At 39.7% G+C, this 18,881-nt stretch overlaps 1 protein-coding gene across 1 annotated transcript in view; it reads left to right on the top strand.

Annotated features, from left to right (window-relative positions):
• The window catches only part of PKD1L1 (polycystin 1 like 1, transient receptor potential channel interacting), a 186,103-nt gene that overhangs the window by 17,641 nt on the left and 149,581 nt on the right, over positions 1–18,881 (top strand). Inside the window, exons 7-8 of the mRNA XM_033194210.1 lie at positions 234–563; positions 13,104–13,270. Of these exons, the coding sequence (XP_033050101.1) occupies positions 234–563; positions 13,104–13,270 (497 nt within the window). The remainder of the gene's footprint in view (positions 1–233; positions 564–13,103; positions 13,271–18,881) is intronic.

Below are 18,881 nucleotides of genomic sequence, written 5' to 3'. Positions count from 1 at the left end.
TCTGGGGTGGGTGAAGAATTTGCATGTCTCACAAGTGCTCAGGTGATGCTGATGCTGCTGGCCCTGGGACCCTGCTCTGAGAACCAGTGGAAGTGAAGCCTTTCATCAAGTTTCTCGGACTTGGCTTCTAGCTAGTTGGACCCAGGCCAGACTGCTTGGCTTCTGCCTTCCCAACCCACCTGGTGATGTGGTCCACTGTCATGAAATTTGAAGCCTCTCCCTCTCTCCCACAGCTCCCACAGCCTTCCACCCGGCACTCCTCGCACCCCCAGCTTCATGGCATTGCAGTCTGGTTCTGAGATCCTCTATCCCCCTACTCAGCATCCTCCTGTGGCCATCCTAGCTCAACATTCTGATAACTCCATGAACCCTGTTCTCGACTGCTCCCTGGAAATGGAAGCTCGGGCACCTCCAAATCTGGGATTCCGTGTTCATATGGCTTCTGGAGAGGCTCTCTGTCTGATGATGGATTTTGGGGACAGCTCTGGGGTTGAAATGAGGCTACACAACATGTCTGAGGCAATGGCGGTGACTGCCTACCATCAGTACTCAAAAGGTAAGGTGCACAGTGTCCTTTTCAGGAGCCTGGGAAGGAGATCCTGAGCTAGGAGACCCAAGAGGCAGTGTTGGGAATAGAAAGAAACCACATTCCATTTCTCTGGACTCAGCCAAGCTTCCTGGCTCTAAGAATAGTAGTTCAGTGGTGCACTGCAGATGTAGGTGGGTTTGTGCACTGTGTTTTGCACTGTGACCAACTCTACATACTCCATCGCATTTAATCTTTCCACCTGCCTTGTAAGGTAGGGGTGGCGAGGCTGAGGGATTTGTCCTGAGGTCCCAAAGCTAATGTACTGGCACTTCATCCTACACAGAAGCAGAATTCTAAAAATAATAACTATTGAAAAATTACTTCAAGTACATGAACACACATATACACACACACAGTGTTGTATATGAATTCTTTTGCACTAAAATTTCCAACATTTTGTAGTCTCAACCAAAGTAAGAAAAAAATTCTTTACATTCCAGTGTTGGACCCATTCTACTCAGACAACTACTAAACCCCTAGAGATGATGATTGGGGGTGGAGAGTGAGTGGAGAGTTCTGATACTTTTCCACTTATGGATCGGATGTAATTTTTTCTTTTTTTTTCTTTCGTTATTTCTTCCTTTTTTTTTCTGAGACAAAGTCTTGTTCTGTTGCCCAGGCTGGAGTGCAGTGGCCCAATTTCAGCTCACTGCAATCTCCACCTCCTGGGTTCAAGGGATCCTCCCACCTCAACCTCCCAAGTAGCTGGGATTACAGGTGTGCATCACCACGCCCAGCTAATTTTTTGTATTTTTAATAGAGATGGGGTTTCACTCTGTTGGCCTAGCTGTTCTCAAACTCCTGACCTCAAGAGATCTGCCTGCGTGGGCCTCCCAAAGTGCTGGTGTGAGCCACTGCACCTTCACGCCCCCCTTTTTTTAAAAGTTACTTTTTGAACATGTACATTCTCATGGTGTAAACTCCCACATTCTAGAAAGATATATAGTAAAAAGTCCTTTTCTGTTGACCCACAGTCAACTACTGCCTTCTACTTCTTATTTCTTTTATGTGTATAAGCAAGTATAAATGTTGTTTCCCCTCCTTTCCACACATGGAAGTATACCATGCACATGTCCCACTCCTTGCTCACTTAAATGCATCTCCATATCTAGACAGGCTCCCCTGTCTACACAGAAAGGGCTTCCCTGGTTTTTGGTGTAGTTGCTGAGTGGTCCATTAATTTAATGGACCAAATCTACTCAGCTATTTCTTTTTATGGGTGGAGATTGAAATTATTTCTGATCTTTCAGTATTGCAAACAACATTGCAGTGAATAATTACATGTGTATGTCATTTAATGGAAAGGCAAGATTATTGCCTCAAATGCTATGTGCATCTGTAATTGATAGTTATTGCTAAATTGCTTTTAATTAGGACTCTTGTCCGGTTTACATTCCTGTGAACAATGTAGAGATCAATATGATAGGTAAAAACAGTATCTTTCTGAAGTATTAAAATTTGCATTTTATTAGGTTCATCCTTGTCAGCTGCCAGTATATGACCATATTCAACCAAATAGAGCACTTTCACAGTTCCATCTAATACGGGGTTTCAATGAGCTCTTTTAGTTATTAAAATTTGTCTGTTGGCGGGGCGCGGTGGCTCAAGCCTGTAATCCCAGCACTTTGGGAGGCCGAGACGGGCGGATCACGAGGTCAGGAGATCGAGACCATCCTGGCTAACATGGTGAAACCCCGTCTCTACTAAAAAATACAAAAAAAAAACTAGCCGGGCGAGGTGGCGGGCGCCTGTAGTCCCAGCTACTCGGGAGGCTGAGGCAGGAGAATGGCGTAAACCCGGGAGGCGGAGCTTGCAGTGAGCTGAGATCCGGCCACTGCACTCCAGTCCGGGTGACAGAGCGAGACTCCGCCTCAAAAAAAAAAAAAAAATAAAAAAAAAAAATAAAATTTGTCTGTTTAGTATACATTGCAAATTTTTATTTTTCAATTTGTCATTTGTGTTTTGGTTTTACTTATACTTTTTTTTTCTTTTCATGTAGGAATTTTTAACTTTTATTAAGTATACTTTATCAACCCTTTATTTTATGGTTTCTGAGTTTTATGTCGTAGTTAGAAATTCTTTCCTTACTCTGTTTATGGAACAATTCTCTCATGGTTTCTTCTAGAGTTTTTATTATTCTGTGTTCTCGTTTAAATACTGAATGCATTTGAATACGTATCCTGGCATAAAACCTGCATTATAGATTCCATTTGACTGTTTCCTGAATGGCCACCCATTTGGCTCAGCGTCATTTGCTGGAAGATTCGGTTGCCACACTGATGAGGCGTGCTCCCTCTACCTATGCTGGCTTCCTCTCTGCCCTCAGGCGGTTTGCTGGCATCCCTTGTCACTCATCTTCTCTAGCATGGCCACCCACTCGGCTCAGCGTCATTTGCTGGAATTCAGTTGCCACACTGATGGGGTGTGCTGCCTGTACAAACGCTGGGTTCCTCTCTGCCCTCAGGCGATTTGCTGGTGGCTTCCCTTGTCACTCATCTTCTCTAGCATTATTCTTGCCATTTTTGCTTGTTTATTTTTCCACATGAACTTTAGACTCACACTGACTAGTATAAAAATATCTTATTGGTATTTTTATTTAAATCATGTGTTGATGAAGAATCAAACTAAGTAAAATTTTTGAATAGATTTGTTCTGAGCCAAATATGAGTGACCATGGCCTGAGGCACAGTCTCAACAGGTCCTAAGAACTTGTGCCCAAGGTGGTCATGCTACAGCTTAGTTTTATACGTTTTAGGGAGATGTAAGACATCAATCAATACGTTTAAGATATACATTGGTTCTGTCCAGAAAGGTGGGACAGCTCAAAGATGGGGGTGGGAGGAGGCTTCCAGGTCATAGGTGGATATAAAGATTTTCTGATTGGCAATTGGTTGAAAGAGTTAAGTTATTATCTAAAGACCTGGAATCAATAGAAAGGAGTGTCTGGGTGAAAATAAGGGGTGGTGAAGACCAAAGTTTTTATCATGCAGACAAAGCCTCCAGGTAGCAGCCTTCAGAGAGAATAGATTGTAAATGTTTCTTATCAGCCTTTACAAGGTGCCTGATTGAGTTAATTCTGTCCTGGATCAGGAAAAGATCTGGAAAGGTAAGGGAATTCTCTGCAGAACACAGATTTTCTCTGAACTCCTGGCCTCAAGTGATCCTACAGCTTCAGCCTCCCAAAGTGTTGGGATTATAGGCATTAACCACTGTGCCGGGCCTGAACATTTCTTTATATGGAATTTACATATTTCTTGTATGATATTTTATTTTTTGCACTATTGTATTATAAAAGGAATATTTTTTCCATTTTGTCCCCAAACTGGTTGTCATTGGTATATAGAAAAGCTGCTGCTGTTTGCTGTTGATTTTGGGTCCTCTTCTCTTCATAGGACGATTTCAAAGTGTCAAATATATTTTGGGTTAAAATAATTTGATTTCAGCCAGGCACGTGGCTCACGCCTGTAATCCCAGCACTTTGGGAGGCCGAGGTGGGCGTATAACAAGGTCAGGAGATTGAGACCATCCTGGCTAACACAGTGAAACCCCATCTCTACTAAAAAAGACAAAAAAATTAGATGAGCGTAGTGGTGGGCGCCTGTAGTCCCAGCTACTCAGGAGGCTGAGGCAGGAGAATGGTGTGAACCCAGGAGGTGGAGCTTGCAGTGAGCCGAGATCACGCCACTGCACTCCAGCCTGGGCAACAGAGCGAGACTCTGTCTCAAAATAATAATAATAATAATAATAATTTGATTTCTTTCATGGTCTGCTATCTGTCATATTGGTATCTTATTGCTACAGAAAGTCTGTTTTGTCATTCTTAAGGCCTGTGTTTAAATGTTAATGCTGGTCAGTTGTGCCTGAATTCCAAGGGAGGAGGGTATTGTGGGGCATGTCTGAATGTCTGACCCTCCCTTCCCATTATGGCCTGAACTCATTTTTCAGGTTAACTTGGGAATGCCCTTGGCCAGAAGGAGGAGTCCATTCAGTAGGCTGGAAGGCTTAGAATTTTATTTTTCATTTACAAATGTTTAACATATAAATTAATTTATGTAGAGCCTTTATATTTAAGAGTCTCCCCCTGCATGAACTGCCCTGTTCCTGTCCATTTTTCCATGCATCTTTCTTTAAAAGTATTTTAAATATTTCTATTTTTTCTTTTCTTCTCTGTTTTAATAGAGACAGGAGTCTCACTATATTGACCAGGCTAGTCTTGAACTCCTGGCCTCAAGTGACCCTACAGCCTCAGCCTCCCAAAGTGTTGGGATTACAGGCATGAACCACTGCGCCCAGCCTGAGCATTTTTTTATATAGAATTTACATGTTTCTTGTATGATATTTTATTTTTTGTACTATTGTATTTATAAAAGGGATTTTCCCCCTTTTTTTCCCATTTTGTCCCCAAACTGGTTGTCATTCGTATATAGAAAAGCTGCTGCTATTTTCTGTTGATTTTAAGTCCTCTTCTCTTTCACTTAATTCTCGTGTTGTTTATAGTTATCTTGAAGTGTATTCTTTAGTGTTTTTCAGCTATGTAAGCATATTAATTATGAATGGTGATTATCAACCTCTCATTTCCAGATTGACCCCTCCAGTTTCTTTCTCTTGTTTAATTACAATGGCTGATACTGCCAGAACAGTGTTAAATGAGATAGATGATGATGGATGGGCATGTCAGTCTCAAGATCCTTCCAGTGTTTTTGAACTGCCTTTGCAGAATTATAAGTAATGAGAGATATCTAGCATGACTGATTCCATCTTGCTTCTAAATTCACAGACTAAATATTTTTCTTGCTTATTGTAATGCAGAGGCCAATATAACTATGAGAAGGATTTGGTTTATCATTAAACTTGGAGGCAAAGGCAACTGGCACCCTGCTTGTCTGAAGATTAAAGCCATATTCATAAGGCAAGGTGAAAATTATGATAGGGGTTTGAACTTTGCTAATGAGTAGGCGTTAAACCATAATCTGCCATTGCTTAGTTTGTCTTTCTATGGGTTGTCTGTTGCCCCAGAGTCATGTAACTGAGGGTTGCAAAATGTGTAACTTACCCAACTACTCCTATAGATAACATCACTATTGTGAAACCTAAAGATATGGTCTTTGAGATATTTTTTAGATTTAACATTTCAGTAGACCAAGACACACTATCTAGTTCTAAGACTACCCCCTCACATCCCTGCCAAGGAACTAACTCAGCTGCACAAAGACAGTTTGAGATGCTCCTGTGATTTCTTCCCAATTGTTCAGCCAATCATTTGTTCCAGTTTCCCAGAACCCTGCTGGGAAAGTACTTTTTAAAAAGTACTTTTACAAAACCCCAGCCTCCAAATTCTGGGGGAGACAGGTTTGAGAACTTTCTCCCTGTTCTCCTTGCTCGGCAGGCCTGTGATATAATTATTACATTCTTTGCTGCAACACCTGCTGGTCTCATTAGTCTTTTTTCAGGGCAGTGGGAAAGAAGAACCCATCAGGCTGTGACATTTTTCCATTAAACTAGATACAAGATTTTTGACAGATATAATTTATCATGTAAAGGAAGTTTTCATCTTTTCCTCTCTTAATGAAGACTTAAAGAAAATAAGAGTTGTTGATTTTGTTAAATTCTCTCCAGCATCTGTGAAGCTGATTATATAACTTTTTTCTTTGCTTCTTTAGAACTCCAAATATCATGTGTTACATTAGCCAGTATCTTACTGACTCATTCTTGAATTCCTGGGGGTGGAAAACACTTGATTTTGATGAATTACTTTTTTATTATGCTATTGCATTCAGTTTTCTAACATATTGTTCATGGTTCTTCCTTACAAATGGTGTTGGCTTCTAGTCATTGATTTTATTTATTTATTTTTATTACTTTTTTTCTTTTGCCAGAGTAGGCACAGATTTATTGAAGACAATTCACAGAGTGGGAGCAGGCTTGAGCAAGTGGCTGCTCAAGAGCCCCTCAATTAGCGTTGTTTTTTGTTTGTTTGTTTGTTTGTTTTTAAATTTATTTCCATAGGTTATTGGAGAACGGGTGGTGGTTGGTTACATGAGTAAGTTCTTCAGTGGTGATCTCTGAGATTTTGGTGCAACCATCACCTGAGCCGTGTACACTGCACCCTATTAGTAGTCTTTTTATCTCTCACCCACTTCCCACCCTTTCCCCCTGAGTCCCCAGAGTCCATGTGTCATTCTTATTCCTTAACATCCTCATAGCTTAGCTCCCACTTATGAGTGAGAACATATAATGTTTGGTTTTCCATTCGTAAGTTACTTCACTTAGAATAATAATCTCCAATCTCATCCAGGTTGCTGTGAATGCCATTACTTCATTCCTCTTATGGCTTAGTAGTATTTCATTTTACATATATATATATATACACACACACACACACACACACACACACACACATACACACACACATATCACAGTTTCTTTATCCACTCATTGATTGATGGGTATTTGGGTTGGTTCCATGTTTTTACAATTGCAAATTGTGCTGCTATAAACATGCATGTGCAAGTATCCTTTTCGTATAATGACTTCTTTTCCAGTGGGTCGATACCCAGTAGTGGGATTGCTGGATCAAATGGTAGTTCTGCTTTTAGTTCTTTAAGGAATCTCCACACTGTTTTCCATAGTGGTTTACATTCCCACCAGCAGTATAGAAGTGTTCCCTGTTCACTACATCCATACCAACATCTACTATTTTTTGATTTTTTGATTATAGCCATTGTTGCAGGAGTAAAGTGGTATCACATTGCAGTTTTGATTTGCATTTCCCTGATCATTAGTGATGTTGAGCATTTTTCATATGTTTGCTGACCATTTGTATATCTTTTTTTTTTTTTTTTTTTTTTTGAGAATTGTCTATTCATGTCCTTAGCCCATTTTTTGATGGGATCGTTGATTTGTTTGAATTCATTGTAGATACTGGATATTAGTCCTTTGTCAGATGTATAGATTGTGAAGATTTTTTCCCATTCTATGGGTTGTCTGTTTACTCTGCTGAATGTTTCTTTTGCCATGCAAAATCTCTTTCATTTAATTAACTCCCAACAATTTACCTTTGTTGTTATTGCATTTGCTTTTGGGTTCTTGGTCATTAAATCCTTACCTAAGCCAATGTCTAGAAGGATTTTTCCAATGTTATCTTCTAGAATTTTTATAGTTTCAGGTCTTAGATTCAAGTCCTTAATCTATCTTGGGTTGATTTTTGTATAAGGTGAGAGATGAGGATCCAGTTTCATTCTCCTACATGTGGTTAGCCAATTATCCTAGCACCATTTGTTGAAGAGTGTCCTTTCCCCACTTTATGTTTTTGTTTGCTTTGTTGCAGATCAGTTGGCTGTTTAAGTGCTTGGCTTTATTTCTGGGATCACTATTCTGTTCCATTGGTCTATGTGCTTCTTTTTATACCAGTACCATGCTGTTTTGGTGACTATGGCTTCATAATATAATCTGAAGTCAGGTAATGTGATGCCTCCAGATTTGTTCTTTTGCTTAGTCTTGCTTTGGCTGTGCAGGCTCTTTTTTGGTTCCATATGAATTTTAGAATTGTTTTTTCTAATTCTGTGAAGATGGTGGTGGTATTTTGATGGGGATTCCATTGAATTTGTAGATTGCTTTTGGCAGCATGGTCATTTTCACAACATTGATTCTACCCATCCATGAGCATGGGATGTGTTTCCATTTGTTTGTGTCATCCATGATTTTTTTCAGCATTGTTTTGTAGTTTTCCTTGTAAATGTCTTTCACCTCCTTGGTTAGGTATATTCCTACGTGGTTTTGTTTTTGTTTTTGTTTTTTGTTTTTTTGCAGCTATTTTAAAAGGGGTTGAGTTCTTGATTTGATTCTCAGCTTGATCTCTGTTGATGTATAGAAGACCTACTGATTTGTGGACATTAGTTATGTATCCAGAAACTTAGCTGAATTCTTTTATCGGTTCTAGGGGCTTTTTGGATGATTCTTTAGGGTTTTCTAGATATACGATCATATCATTAGAAAACAGTGACAGTTTGAATTCTTCTTTACTGATTTGGATGCCCTTTTATTCCTTTCTCTTGATTGCTCTGGCTAGGACTTCCAGTACTATGTTGAAGAGGAGTGGTGACAGCAGGCATCCTTGTCTTGTTCCAGTTCTCAGAGGGAATGCTTTCAACTTTTTCCCATTCAGTATTATGTTGACTGTGGGTTTGTTATAGCTGGCTTTTATTATATTGAGGTATGTCCCTTGTATGCCAATTTTGCTCAGAGTTTTAATCATAAAGGGATTCTGGATTTTGTTGAATGTTTTTTCTGCATCTATTGAGATGACCACGTGATTTTTGTTTTTAATTCTGTTTATGTGGTGTATCACATTTATTGACTTGAGTATGTTAAACTATACCTGCATCCCTCATATGAAACCCACTCGATTATGGTGGATTATCTTTTTGATATGTTGGATTTGGTTAGCTAGTATTTTAAGGATTTCAGCATCTATGTTCATCGGGGGTATAGGTCTGTAGTTTTCTTTTTTGGTTATGTCCTTTCCTGGTTTTGGTATTAGGGTGATACTGGCTTCATAAAATGATTTAGAGAGGGTTCCCTCTTTCTCTGTCTTGTGGAATGGTGTTAATAGGATTGGTACCAATTCTTTAAATGTCTGGTAGAATTCTCCTGTGAATTCGTCTGGACCTGGGGGTTTTTTATTGGTAATTTTTAAATTACCATTTCAGTCTCACTGCTTATTATTGGTCTGTTCATGGTATCTAATTCCTCCCTGACTTAAGCTAGGAGGGTTATATCTTTCCAGGAATTTATCCATCTCTTCTAGGTTTTCTAGTTTATGTGTGTAAAGGTGTTCATTAAGTAGCCTTGAATGATCTTTTGTATTTCTGTGGTGTCAGTTGTATCTGCTGTTTTGTTTCTTATTGAGCTTATTTGGATTTTCTCTCTTCTTTTTTTGGTTAATGTTGCTAATGGTCTATCCATTTTATTTATTTTTTCAAAGAACCAGCTTTTTATTTTATTTATCTTTTGTGTTTTTTGTTTGTTTGTTTCAATTTCATTTAGTTCTGCTGTTATCTTGGTTATTTCCTTTCTTCTGCTGGGTTTGTCTTTGTTTTGTTCTTGTTTCTCTAGTTCCTTGAGGTGTGACCTTAGATTATCTGTTTGTGCTCTTTCAGACTTTTTGATGTAGGCATTTAGGGCTATGAAATTTCTTCTTAGCACCACCTTTGCTGTGTCCCAGAGGTTTTGATATGTTGTGTCACTATTGTGGTTCAGTTTGAAGAATTTTTAAATTTCCATCTTTATTTCATTTTTGACCCAGTGATCACTCAGGAGCAGGTTATTCAACTTCCATGCATTTGCATGATTTTGAAGGTTCCTTTTGGGGTTGATTTCCAGTTTTATTCCACTGTGGTTGACAGAGTGCTTGATACAACTTCAATTTTCTTAAATTTATTGAGGCTTGTTTTGTGGCCTATCATATGGTGTATCTTGGAGAAAGTTCCATGCACTATTGAATAGAATGTATATTCTGTGTATGTTGGATGGAATGTTCTGTACATATCTGTTAAGTCCATTTGTTCCAGGGTATAGTTTAAATCCATTGTTTTTTTTTTTGTTTGTTTTTTGGTTTTTTTTTGTTGACTTTTTGTCTTGATGACCTGTCTAGTGCTGTCAGTGGAGTATTGAAGTCCCCTACTATTATTGTGTTGCTGTCTATCTCATTTCTTAGGTCTATTAGTAATTATTTTATCAATTTGGGATTTCCAGTGTTAGGAGCATATATGTTTAGGATTGTGATATTTTCCTGTTGGACAAGGCATTTTATCATTATGTAATGTCCTTCTTTATCTCTTTTAACTGCTGTTGCTTTAAAGTTTGTTTTGTTTGATATGAGAATAGCTACTCCTGCTTGCTTTTGGTGTTTGCTCACATGAAATGTCTTTTTCTACCACTTTACCTTAAGTTTGTGCGAGTCCTTATGTGTTAGGCGAGTCTCTTGAAGGCAGCAGATAGTTGGTTGGTGAATTCTTATCCATTCTGCTATTCTGTATCCTTTAAGTGGAGCATTTAGGTCATTTACATTCAACATTAGTATTGAGATGTGAGGTACCATTCCATTCATTATGCTATTTGTTGCCTGTATACCTTCGTTATTGGTTTTTTGTTTTTTAAGTTGTAGTTTTGTTTTATAGGTCCTGTGAGATTTATGCTTTAAAGAGGTTCTGTTTTGATGTGTTTCCAGGACTTGTTTCAAGATTTGGAGCTCCTTTTAGCAGTTCTTGTAGTGGTAGCTTGGTAGTAGCAAATTCTGTCAGCATTTGTTTGTCTGAAAAAGACTGTATCTTTCCTTCATGTATGAAGCTTAGTTTTGCTAGATACAAAATTCGTGTCTGATAATTGTTTCGTTTGAAGAGACTGACCAAACCCTTCCAGCTTATAGGGTTTCTGCTGAGAAATCTGCTGCTAATCTGATGGGTTTTCCTGTATATGTTACCTGGTGCTTTTGTCTCACAGCTCTTAAGATTCTTTCCTTCATCTTAACTTTAGATAACTCGATGACAATGTGCCTAGGCAATGATCTTTTTGTGATGAATTTCCCAGGTATTCTTTGTGCTGCTTATATTTGGATGTCTGGGTCTCTAGCAAAGCTGGGGAAGTTTATTCCCCTCATTTATTGCCCCAAATATGTTTTTCTAAACTTAGATTTCTCTTCTTCCTCAGGAACACCAATTATTCTTAGGTTTGGTCATTTAACATAATCCCAGACTTCTTGGAGGCTTAGTTCTTATTTTCTTACTCTTTTTTCTTTGTCTTTGTTGGGTTGGGTTAATTCAAAGACCTTGTCTTTGAGCTCTGAATTTCTTTCTTTTACTTGTTTGATTCTATTGCTGAGACTTTTCAGAGCACTTTGCATTTCTATAAGTGTGTCCACTGTTTCCTGAAGTTTTTATTTTTTTTATTTATTTTTATTTTTTTTATTTATGCTATTTTTTAATTTATGCTATCTATTTCCTGGAGTATTTCTCCCTTCTTGTATCATTTTTTGGATTTCCTTACACTGAGCTTTGCCTTTCTCTGGTGCCTCCCTGATAATAACTAACCTCCTGTATTCTTTTTAAGGTAAATTGGGGATTTCTTCTTGATTTGAGTTCCTTGCTGGTGAGCTAGTGTGATTTTTTGGAGGTGTTAAAGAACTTTGTTTTGTCCTATTACCAGAGTTGGTTTTCTAGTTCCTTCTCATTTGGGTAGGCTCTGTCAGAGGGAAGGTCTAGGGCTGAAGGCTGTTGTTCAGATTCTTTTGTCCTATGGGGTGTTCCCTTGATGTAGTACTCTCCCCCTTTTCCTATGGATGTGGCTTCCTGAGAACTGAGCTGTAGTAATTATGGCTCCTCTGGATCTAGCCACCCAGCCAGTCTACCAGGTTCCAGGATGGTACTGGGGGTTGTCTGCACAGAGTACTGTGATGTGAACCATTTGTGAGTCTCTCAGTCATGTATACCAGCACAGTATTTGGTGTGTCTCCTGGGTCCAGCAGGAGCAATCCACTTATTTCAGGGAGTCTGTGGGTCCTCTCAGCTTTCCTGATTTATTCCTGCAGTCATTCTGGAGCAAAAATTCACTATGTGAGCCTCCACACACTCCTCTGTCCATCCAAGTTGGAGCTGCAATCTAATCCTTTCTCCCGTCCACTGTGATCCCCCCTTCATTTATTTATTTATAAAAAGTGGACTAAGACACCTAAATCTTAGAACCCAAGTTCCAATTAATGAATAGGTCAACCCTAGAAAGAACTCAGAAGGTAACAGCAAGACCTATTATTCTAAATGCCAAAATCCTTAAAGGCATTTGCAAATGCATTTGAAAAATAGTCCAATTTTCCTGTTACCTCATTACAGCTTTTCTCCTCAACGACAGGTAGGTAGATAGGTACTGGATCACCTTCAAATGACCGGTGCAGAGCAATTTCTAGTCGTTGATTTTTGTGCAATAGTTTTGGTCTTTGATATCAGTGCTGTGTGAAAGTTTTCTTTGTCTTTTATTTGTCCTGAAACAGTTTGAATAGCATCGGAAATATATATTCTACTTTGGAGAATTTCCTTTTTAACCCTCTGGGACTGGTACTTTCTTCTTACTGCCATTGGAGTAGCTCATTGACACCTTCCTCTATTTCTTCTATGGAAATTCATCTGTTAAGAATTTCCGTTTCTCCACTAGTTAGTTCTTTCAAGTTATTTTTTCTTGTATAATTATCTATTTAATCCAGGTTTTAACATTTATTTGCATAGAGGTGAGCAGAATAGGCTCTTATAATTCTTTTATTTTAATTGGTATCTGTATTTTCTTCTATCGTTTTTATTTTATTTTGTTTCATTTCTTTTTCTTTCCTTAATTGGTTGGGTAAATTTTCATTAGTTTATTTAAAGAACTAACTTTCTTAGTTTCTTAACTAGATTTTGTTTATTCCACATTTTCCCCTAGTTTATTAATTTCCGCTTTTATCTTTATTTTCCTCTTTTTGCTTTTATAGTATTTTTTTTCTTCTTTTACATTTTCAGTTGGACATTTCCACCTACAAAGAAGCAGAGACAAAAAACATGACTTTAAAAGTCTACTTGTGCCAAAGTGAAAAGAGCTGCCAGGAAGACTCAGACCCCAGTAACCTTGGATATGAGCTTATTTCTGCCTTTGTCACAAGTATGTTTTTAAAAGCAAAAAGACACCACAAGGAGTGGGCTGATATAAAGCTGTTTGTCAGGAATTTTCATTGGTTTACAGAGATGACATTGATTAGTGATTGGCTATACACTGTATGGGCTATGGTGTCCTGTGTGTGGCATTGTTAGGTTAATTTATAGCCACTCATGGGATAGCTAGCAGTTTCAAGACAAGATTCCTTAGCCCAAGGAGGGAAGTGGTATGTGATTGCTGTCTCATTCCCACGCGCCTCTGGGGACTGATCATTTAGAGGAGGTTTGCATTCCTCCGATAAAAGCTTCTTTCCTTTCTCAGATGCTAAATTAGTTATTATTTACATTTAAATTTTTCACATGCCATGTGGCCTCTTTGTGCACTGCTTTCACTATTAATTTCTAGTTTTAATGTAGCATGATAAGCAAATCTATTCTTTGCTATTTTAACTTTTTTTTAAGTCCTGATGTTGTCTTTATGGCTTAAAATGTGGTCAGTGTTAGGAATAAAAATCTGTGGCTGCTCAGGAGGTTACAGGGAGTTGCAGCCCCGTGTCCCTCCTATACAGTGAGCGTGAGCTGGCTCCAGGTATCTGTTATCTGCTGAGCCCCTTTGCTCACCCTCTTCTGTGGTCCTCATAACCACACCCCACCCAGGAAAGGCTGATGAGGGAGAGGAGATGTTGGCGGGGAGAAAACAGAGAGAGAAAGAGGGAGGAAGGGGAGAGAAAGGAAAACAGATGGAGAGGGAGGGAAAGAGAGAGGCAAACATTGGATAAGATGAGGTTGAGGATCAGGGTTCTGGGTGATCCTCCCACATGGCTGGCCCTCTGTCCTGAGTAGGAAAACATAACCCCCGTTTTACCCTTTTCACTGGAAATCCCAATTCCTTGAACAACCCAGGTGTCCCAAGCCTCTTCCTTTGTGTCTTCTGCCCTGCCTTGCCTGTGGAGGCCCCTGCAGCATGAGCATCACTCCCACCTCATCACACAGCCTCTCGCAATTTGGGAGATTCTTTCATTTGCCACCTTTTGGAATCACTGTCCTAGATGTTTCTCTACAATGGACTTGGTTTTGCTGTGTGAATCATTCTGATCATTCTTATTTGAGATATGTGAGTTTAGTGATTTTGTCTTTATTGAAATGACAGGTGTTTGTCATATTTTACATTATGGGTTCTGTGTACATTTTAAAATGCATTTCATTAAATAGTCTTTTCTTTCTTTTGTATGTTCATTTGAGTTAGCCTTCTGATACTTGAAAGGTTTGTGCCTTGTTTTAGTTGACCCCTTTTATTTATAAAATGTCCTTATCCCTTGTTTCTTTATATTCATTCATTAGCTACCATTAGCAATTATGAAATTAGCATATTCCTCATCTTCCTCTTCCCCTCTCTTCTTTATCACCAGTTTTAGTCATTTTTTTCTCTTATATATGCTTTCACCTTTCTTAGTTGCTTTGTTGAATCTTCATGTCTTTTGATTTCCAGCAATTACTTATGAGACAATCTGCATTATTCCACAGCTCCTACCTCTTCTTCTCTTCCCTCGCCCAAATTTGGTTTATTGTATGATTTCTACATTGTCAGAACATGAAATATTTATCCTTTTTTCCTACCACCTATGTATTAGTTTGTTCTTGCGTTGCTATAAAGAAATACCTGACACCGGATAATTTATAAAGAAAAGAGATTCAATTGGCTCACAGTTCTGCAGACTGTATAGGAAGCATTGATGTGGGCATCTGCTCAGCTTCTGGGGAAGCCTCGGGAAACTTACAATCATGGCAGAAAGCTAATGGGGAACACACACATTACATAGCCGGAGTAAGAGCAAGAGAGGAGAGAGGTGCCACACACTTTTAAAAGACCAGATCTCATGAGAACTCACTCACTATCATGAGGACAGTACCAAGTGGCAGGGATTGGGGGTGACACTAAACCATTTATGAGAAATCTGCCACCATCATCCTATCACCTCCCACCTCCTCACTGCCAATGCTGAAGGCCCAACTTTCTTTCTTTTTTTTTTTTTTTGTATCATTTTATTTATTTATTTATTTATTTATTTAGATACAAAGTCTCGCTCTGTCGCCCAGGCTGGAGTGCAGTGGCCGGATCTTAGCTCACTGCAAGCTCCGCCTCCTGGGTTCACGCCATTCTCCTGCCTCAGCCTCCCGAGTAGCTGGGACTACAGGTGCCCGCCACCTCACCTGGCTAGTTTTTTGTATTTTTTTAGTAGAGACGGAGTTTCACCATGTTAGCCAGGATGGTCTTGATCTCCTGACCTTGTGATCCGCCCGTCTCGGCCTCCCAAAGTGCTGGGATTACAGGCTTGAGCCATCGCGCCCGGCCGGCCCAACTTTCAATACTGGGGAATGCAATTTGACATGAGATTTGGTGTGGGCACAGATCCAAACCGTATTAGCCTGCTTCCCCACATTAGTCTTACTTCTGGTTCAGTTCTTGCTCGGCTTTTATTTGGCATAGTGTTCCTCTTTGGTTGTCTGAAGTTTGCCCTCTAGTAGATTTTGTAGGAAGATTCATGGAATAAGCTTCCTCTAAGTTCCCACATATTCAAAACAGTTGCAGCCATTATATTGGAATGACAGTGTGCTGACTCTGGACTCCTTGGACACATGTTCTTTTCCTGGGGAATCTGGTTATCTTTCCATTCTGTTCTCTCCTGTAACTGTGGTTCTCCAACTGTGGCCCAGCAGCATCATGACCACCTAAGACTGGCTTAGAATACAGACTCTCAGGCCCACTGCAGACCTGCTGAATCAGAAATTCAGCTGGTGGCCCCAACACTCTGTGTCTGAAGAAGCCTCCCTGAAATTCTCCATTCTCTTTCTTATTTGTGGTGATTCCAAGGTCTGCCTTCTTTTCTGCCCACAACGATTAATGTTTTTCTGTGATTGTCAAGAGAATTCTTTTCTTTTCTTTTCTTTTTGAGACACAGTCTCACTCTGTTGCCCAGGCTGGAGTACAGTGGCACGATCTTGGCTCACTGAAACCTCCTGGGTTCAAGCGATTCTCATGCCTCAGCCTCTCAAGTAGCTAGGATTACAGGCATACACTACCACGCCTGACTGAATTTTGGATTTTTAGAAGAGATGGCATTTCACCATGTTGGCCAGGCTGGGCTCAAACTCCTGACCTCAAGTGATCCACGCACCTCGGCCTTCCAAAGTGCTAGGATGACAGTTGTGAGCCACCGTGCCCAGCCGGTAATTATTTTTTTATTTGCAACTCCAGGAGCTTTGCCAGGACGTGTCTAAGTGCTGGCCACTCTGGGTCACCTTTCTTCAGCACGTGGTGTACCTTTTAATGTGTCCTTTGTTTCAGGAAAGATTTCTTGAATTAGATCTTTACATTGTTTCTATTCCAATATGTCAGCTTTCTTTTTGGGAGACTGGCATACATCTATTAGTTCTCTTTTGTCTTTTCAAATCTTTTTTGGTTTTCCTTTTTCATCTAGCCCGCTCTCCTTATATTTTCCTCTGCATGCCTTCTTTTGTGTTCAGCACTTTCCATTCTCCATTATACTCTGAAATGCTGACTTTGTTTCCTTCATTTCTGCTCTCTGGTCTTGCATCTCAGAAGATAATGATCCCTCAAGTTGTTCAATCCTCTTCTTGTGTACAGTGTTTTTCTGATAAATTATCTTAATCTACTATGAGTATTTGGAATTTCCCCTCTTGACTCTTGTAGTATCTTGTATGTGCCGAATGGTATTTTCTCCCTTTATCCTTCCCTCCCTTCTTCTTTCCTGTCTTCCTTCCTTTCTTCCTTTCTTTTTTTTTTTTTTCTTCCAGCATTACTCATAATTTAAAGAGTTGCATTTTTTCTGAACTAACTGCAGGTGGAGTGTGTGTGTCTGTGTGTGTGTTGCATACACACATGTATGTGTGTTGATATTCACAGCCACTGAGCCCTTTGGCAACTGAGTTCTCACTTTAGGACGTTTTCTATTTTCTTCCTTCAGTATGGTTCCTGCTCATACATGCTTGATATTTGCCGCTTTTAGCAGTTTTTGCATCTATTTTGTATTTTGAACATGCTAGCTACCTCTTAGTTTCACTAAAGAAAAAGAGAAAGAGTTTTTATTTTTATTCACTGTTTTCTTTTTTGTTTTTGGATTAACTCCTAGAAGGTTAAGTGGAAGGCTAACTATATCTCTATTTCACATCAGGACTTGCTCTATTATAATAATTTTAAGCATCTGCAACTTTGATACATATTCATTGGTTTCTTTTGTTGCTTTATGAATGAAGTAAGGAGTTGGTATTTGTATTAGGCCATTCTCCAATTGCTATAAAGAAATACTTCAAACTGGGTAATTTGTAAAGAAAAGAAGCTTAATTGGCTCACGGTTCTGCAGGCTTTACAGGAAGCGTGGTGCCGACATTTGCTCAGCTTCTGGGGAGGCCGCAGTGAAAGCAGGAATGAGAGAGAGAGCGTGAGATGCCACACACTTTTAAACAGCCAGATCTCAAGAGAAGTCACTCACTGTCGCAAGGACAGTACCAAAGGATGATACTAAACCATTCATGAGAAATCCACTCCCTTCATCCAGTCACCTCCCACCAAGCTCTACCTCCAGCTTGGGGTATTACAATTTGACACATGAGATTAGGGAGAGGTAAACACCCAAACTATATCAGTATTACATCTTCTATCAGGGGTTAAGTCTAAAGTCAACTTGAAGCTAGGCACGATGGTTCATGCCTGTAATCCCAGCACTTTGGGAGGCTGAGGTGGATCACCTGAGGTCAGGAGTTCGAGACCAGCTTGGCCAACATGGTGAAATCCTGTCTCTACTAAAAATACAAAACAATAATAATAATAATCAACTAGGCATGGTGGCGGACACCTTTAATCTGAGCTACTTGGGAAGGTGAGGCAGGAGAATCGCTTGAACTTGGGAGGTGGAGGTCACAGTGAGCTGAGATCATGCCACTGCACTCCAGCCTGGGCGACAGAGTGAAAATCTATCTCAAAAAAAGTTAACTTGAAAGTAAGATATGCCTGGCCGGGCGTGGTGGTTCATGCCTGTAATCCCAGCACTTTGGGAGGCCAAGGCGGGTGGATCACAAAGTCAGGAGATCAAGACCATCCTGGCTAACACAGTGAAACCCCCTCTCTACTAAAAATACAAAAACGAAATTAGCTAGGCATGGTGGAAGGCACCTGTAGTCCCAGCTACTCAGGAGGCTGAGGCAGGAGAATGTCATGAACCCAGGAGGCGGAGCTTGCAGTGAGCTGACATCACGCCACTGCACTTTAGCCTGGGTGACAGAGCAAGACTCCGTCTCAAAAAAGAAAGAAAAAAAGTAAGATGTATGCCTAACATTTGGTCACAAAGATTTCCAATGCCGAATCCCTCTGAGTCCATGGAGTGCATTCTTAACTATTACATAAACTGCCTTTTCCAACTTGTGGTTGTGAAATCTGCCTTTTGACATGAAACAACACATAGCACACTCTTAGTTAAGTTCCGGTTCCTGTGAATGGGATGACCTACATGGATGTCTATTTCACTTTCTACTTGTCATAAAATTCATGTGCAAAGTTATTTTGGACACAGTTATGAGAAGCAGTATTGTGAGAAAATTGG

The sequence above is a fragment of the Trachypithecus francoisi genome, unplaced genomic scaffold (genome assembly GCF_009764315.1).
Source record: "Trachypithecus francoisi isolate TF-2019V2 unplaced genomic scaffold, Tfra_2.0 Lachesis_group4, whole genome shotgun sequence".
NCBI classification, from domain to species: domain Eukaryota; kingdom Metazoa; phylum Chordata; class Mammalia; order Primates; family Cercopithecidae; genus Trachypithecus; species Trachypithecus francoisi.
The sequence above is the reverse complement of the archived record's forward strand: the minus strand, read 5'-3'. Positions and strand labels throughout refer to the sequence as shown.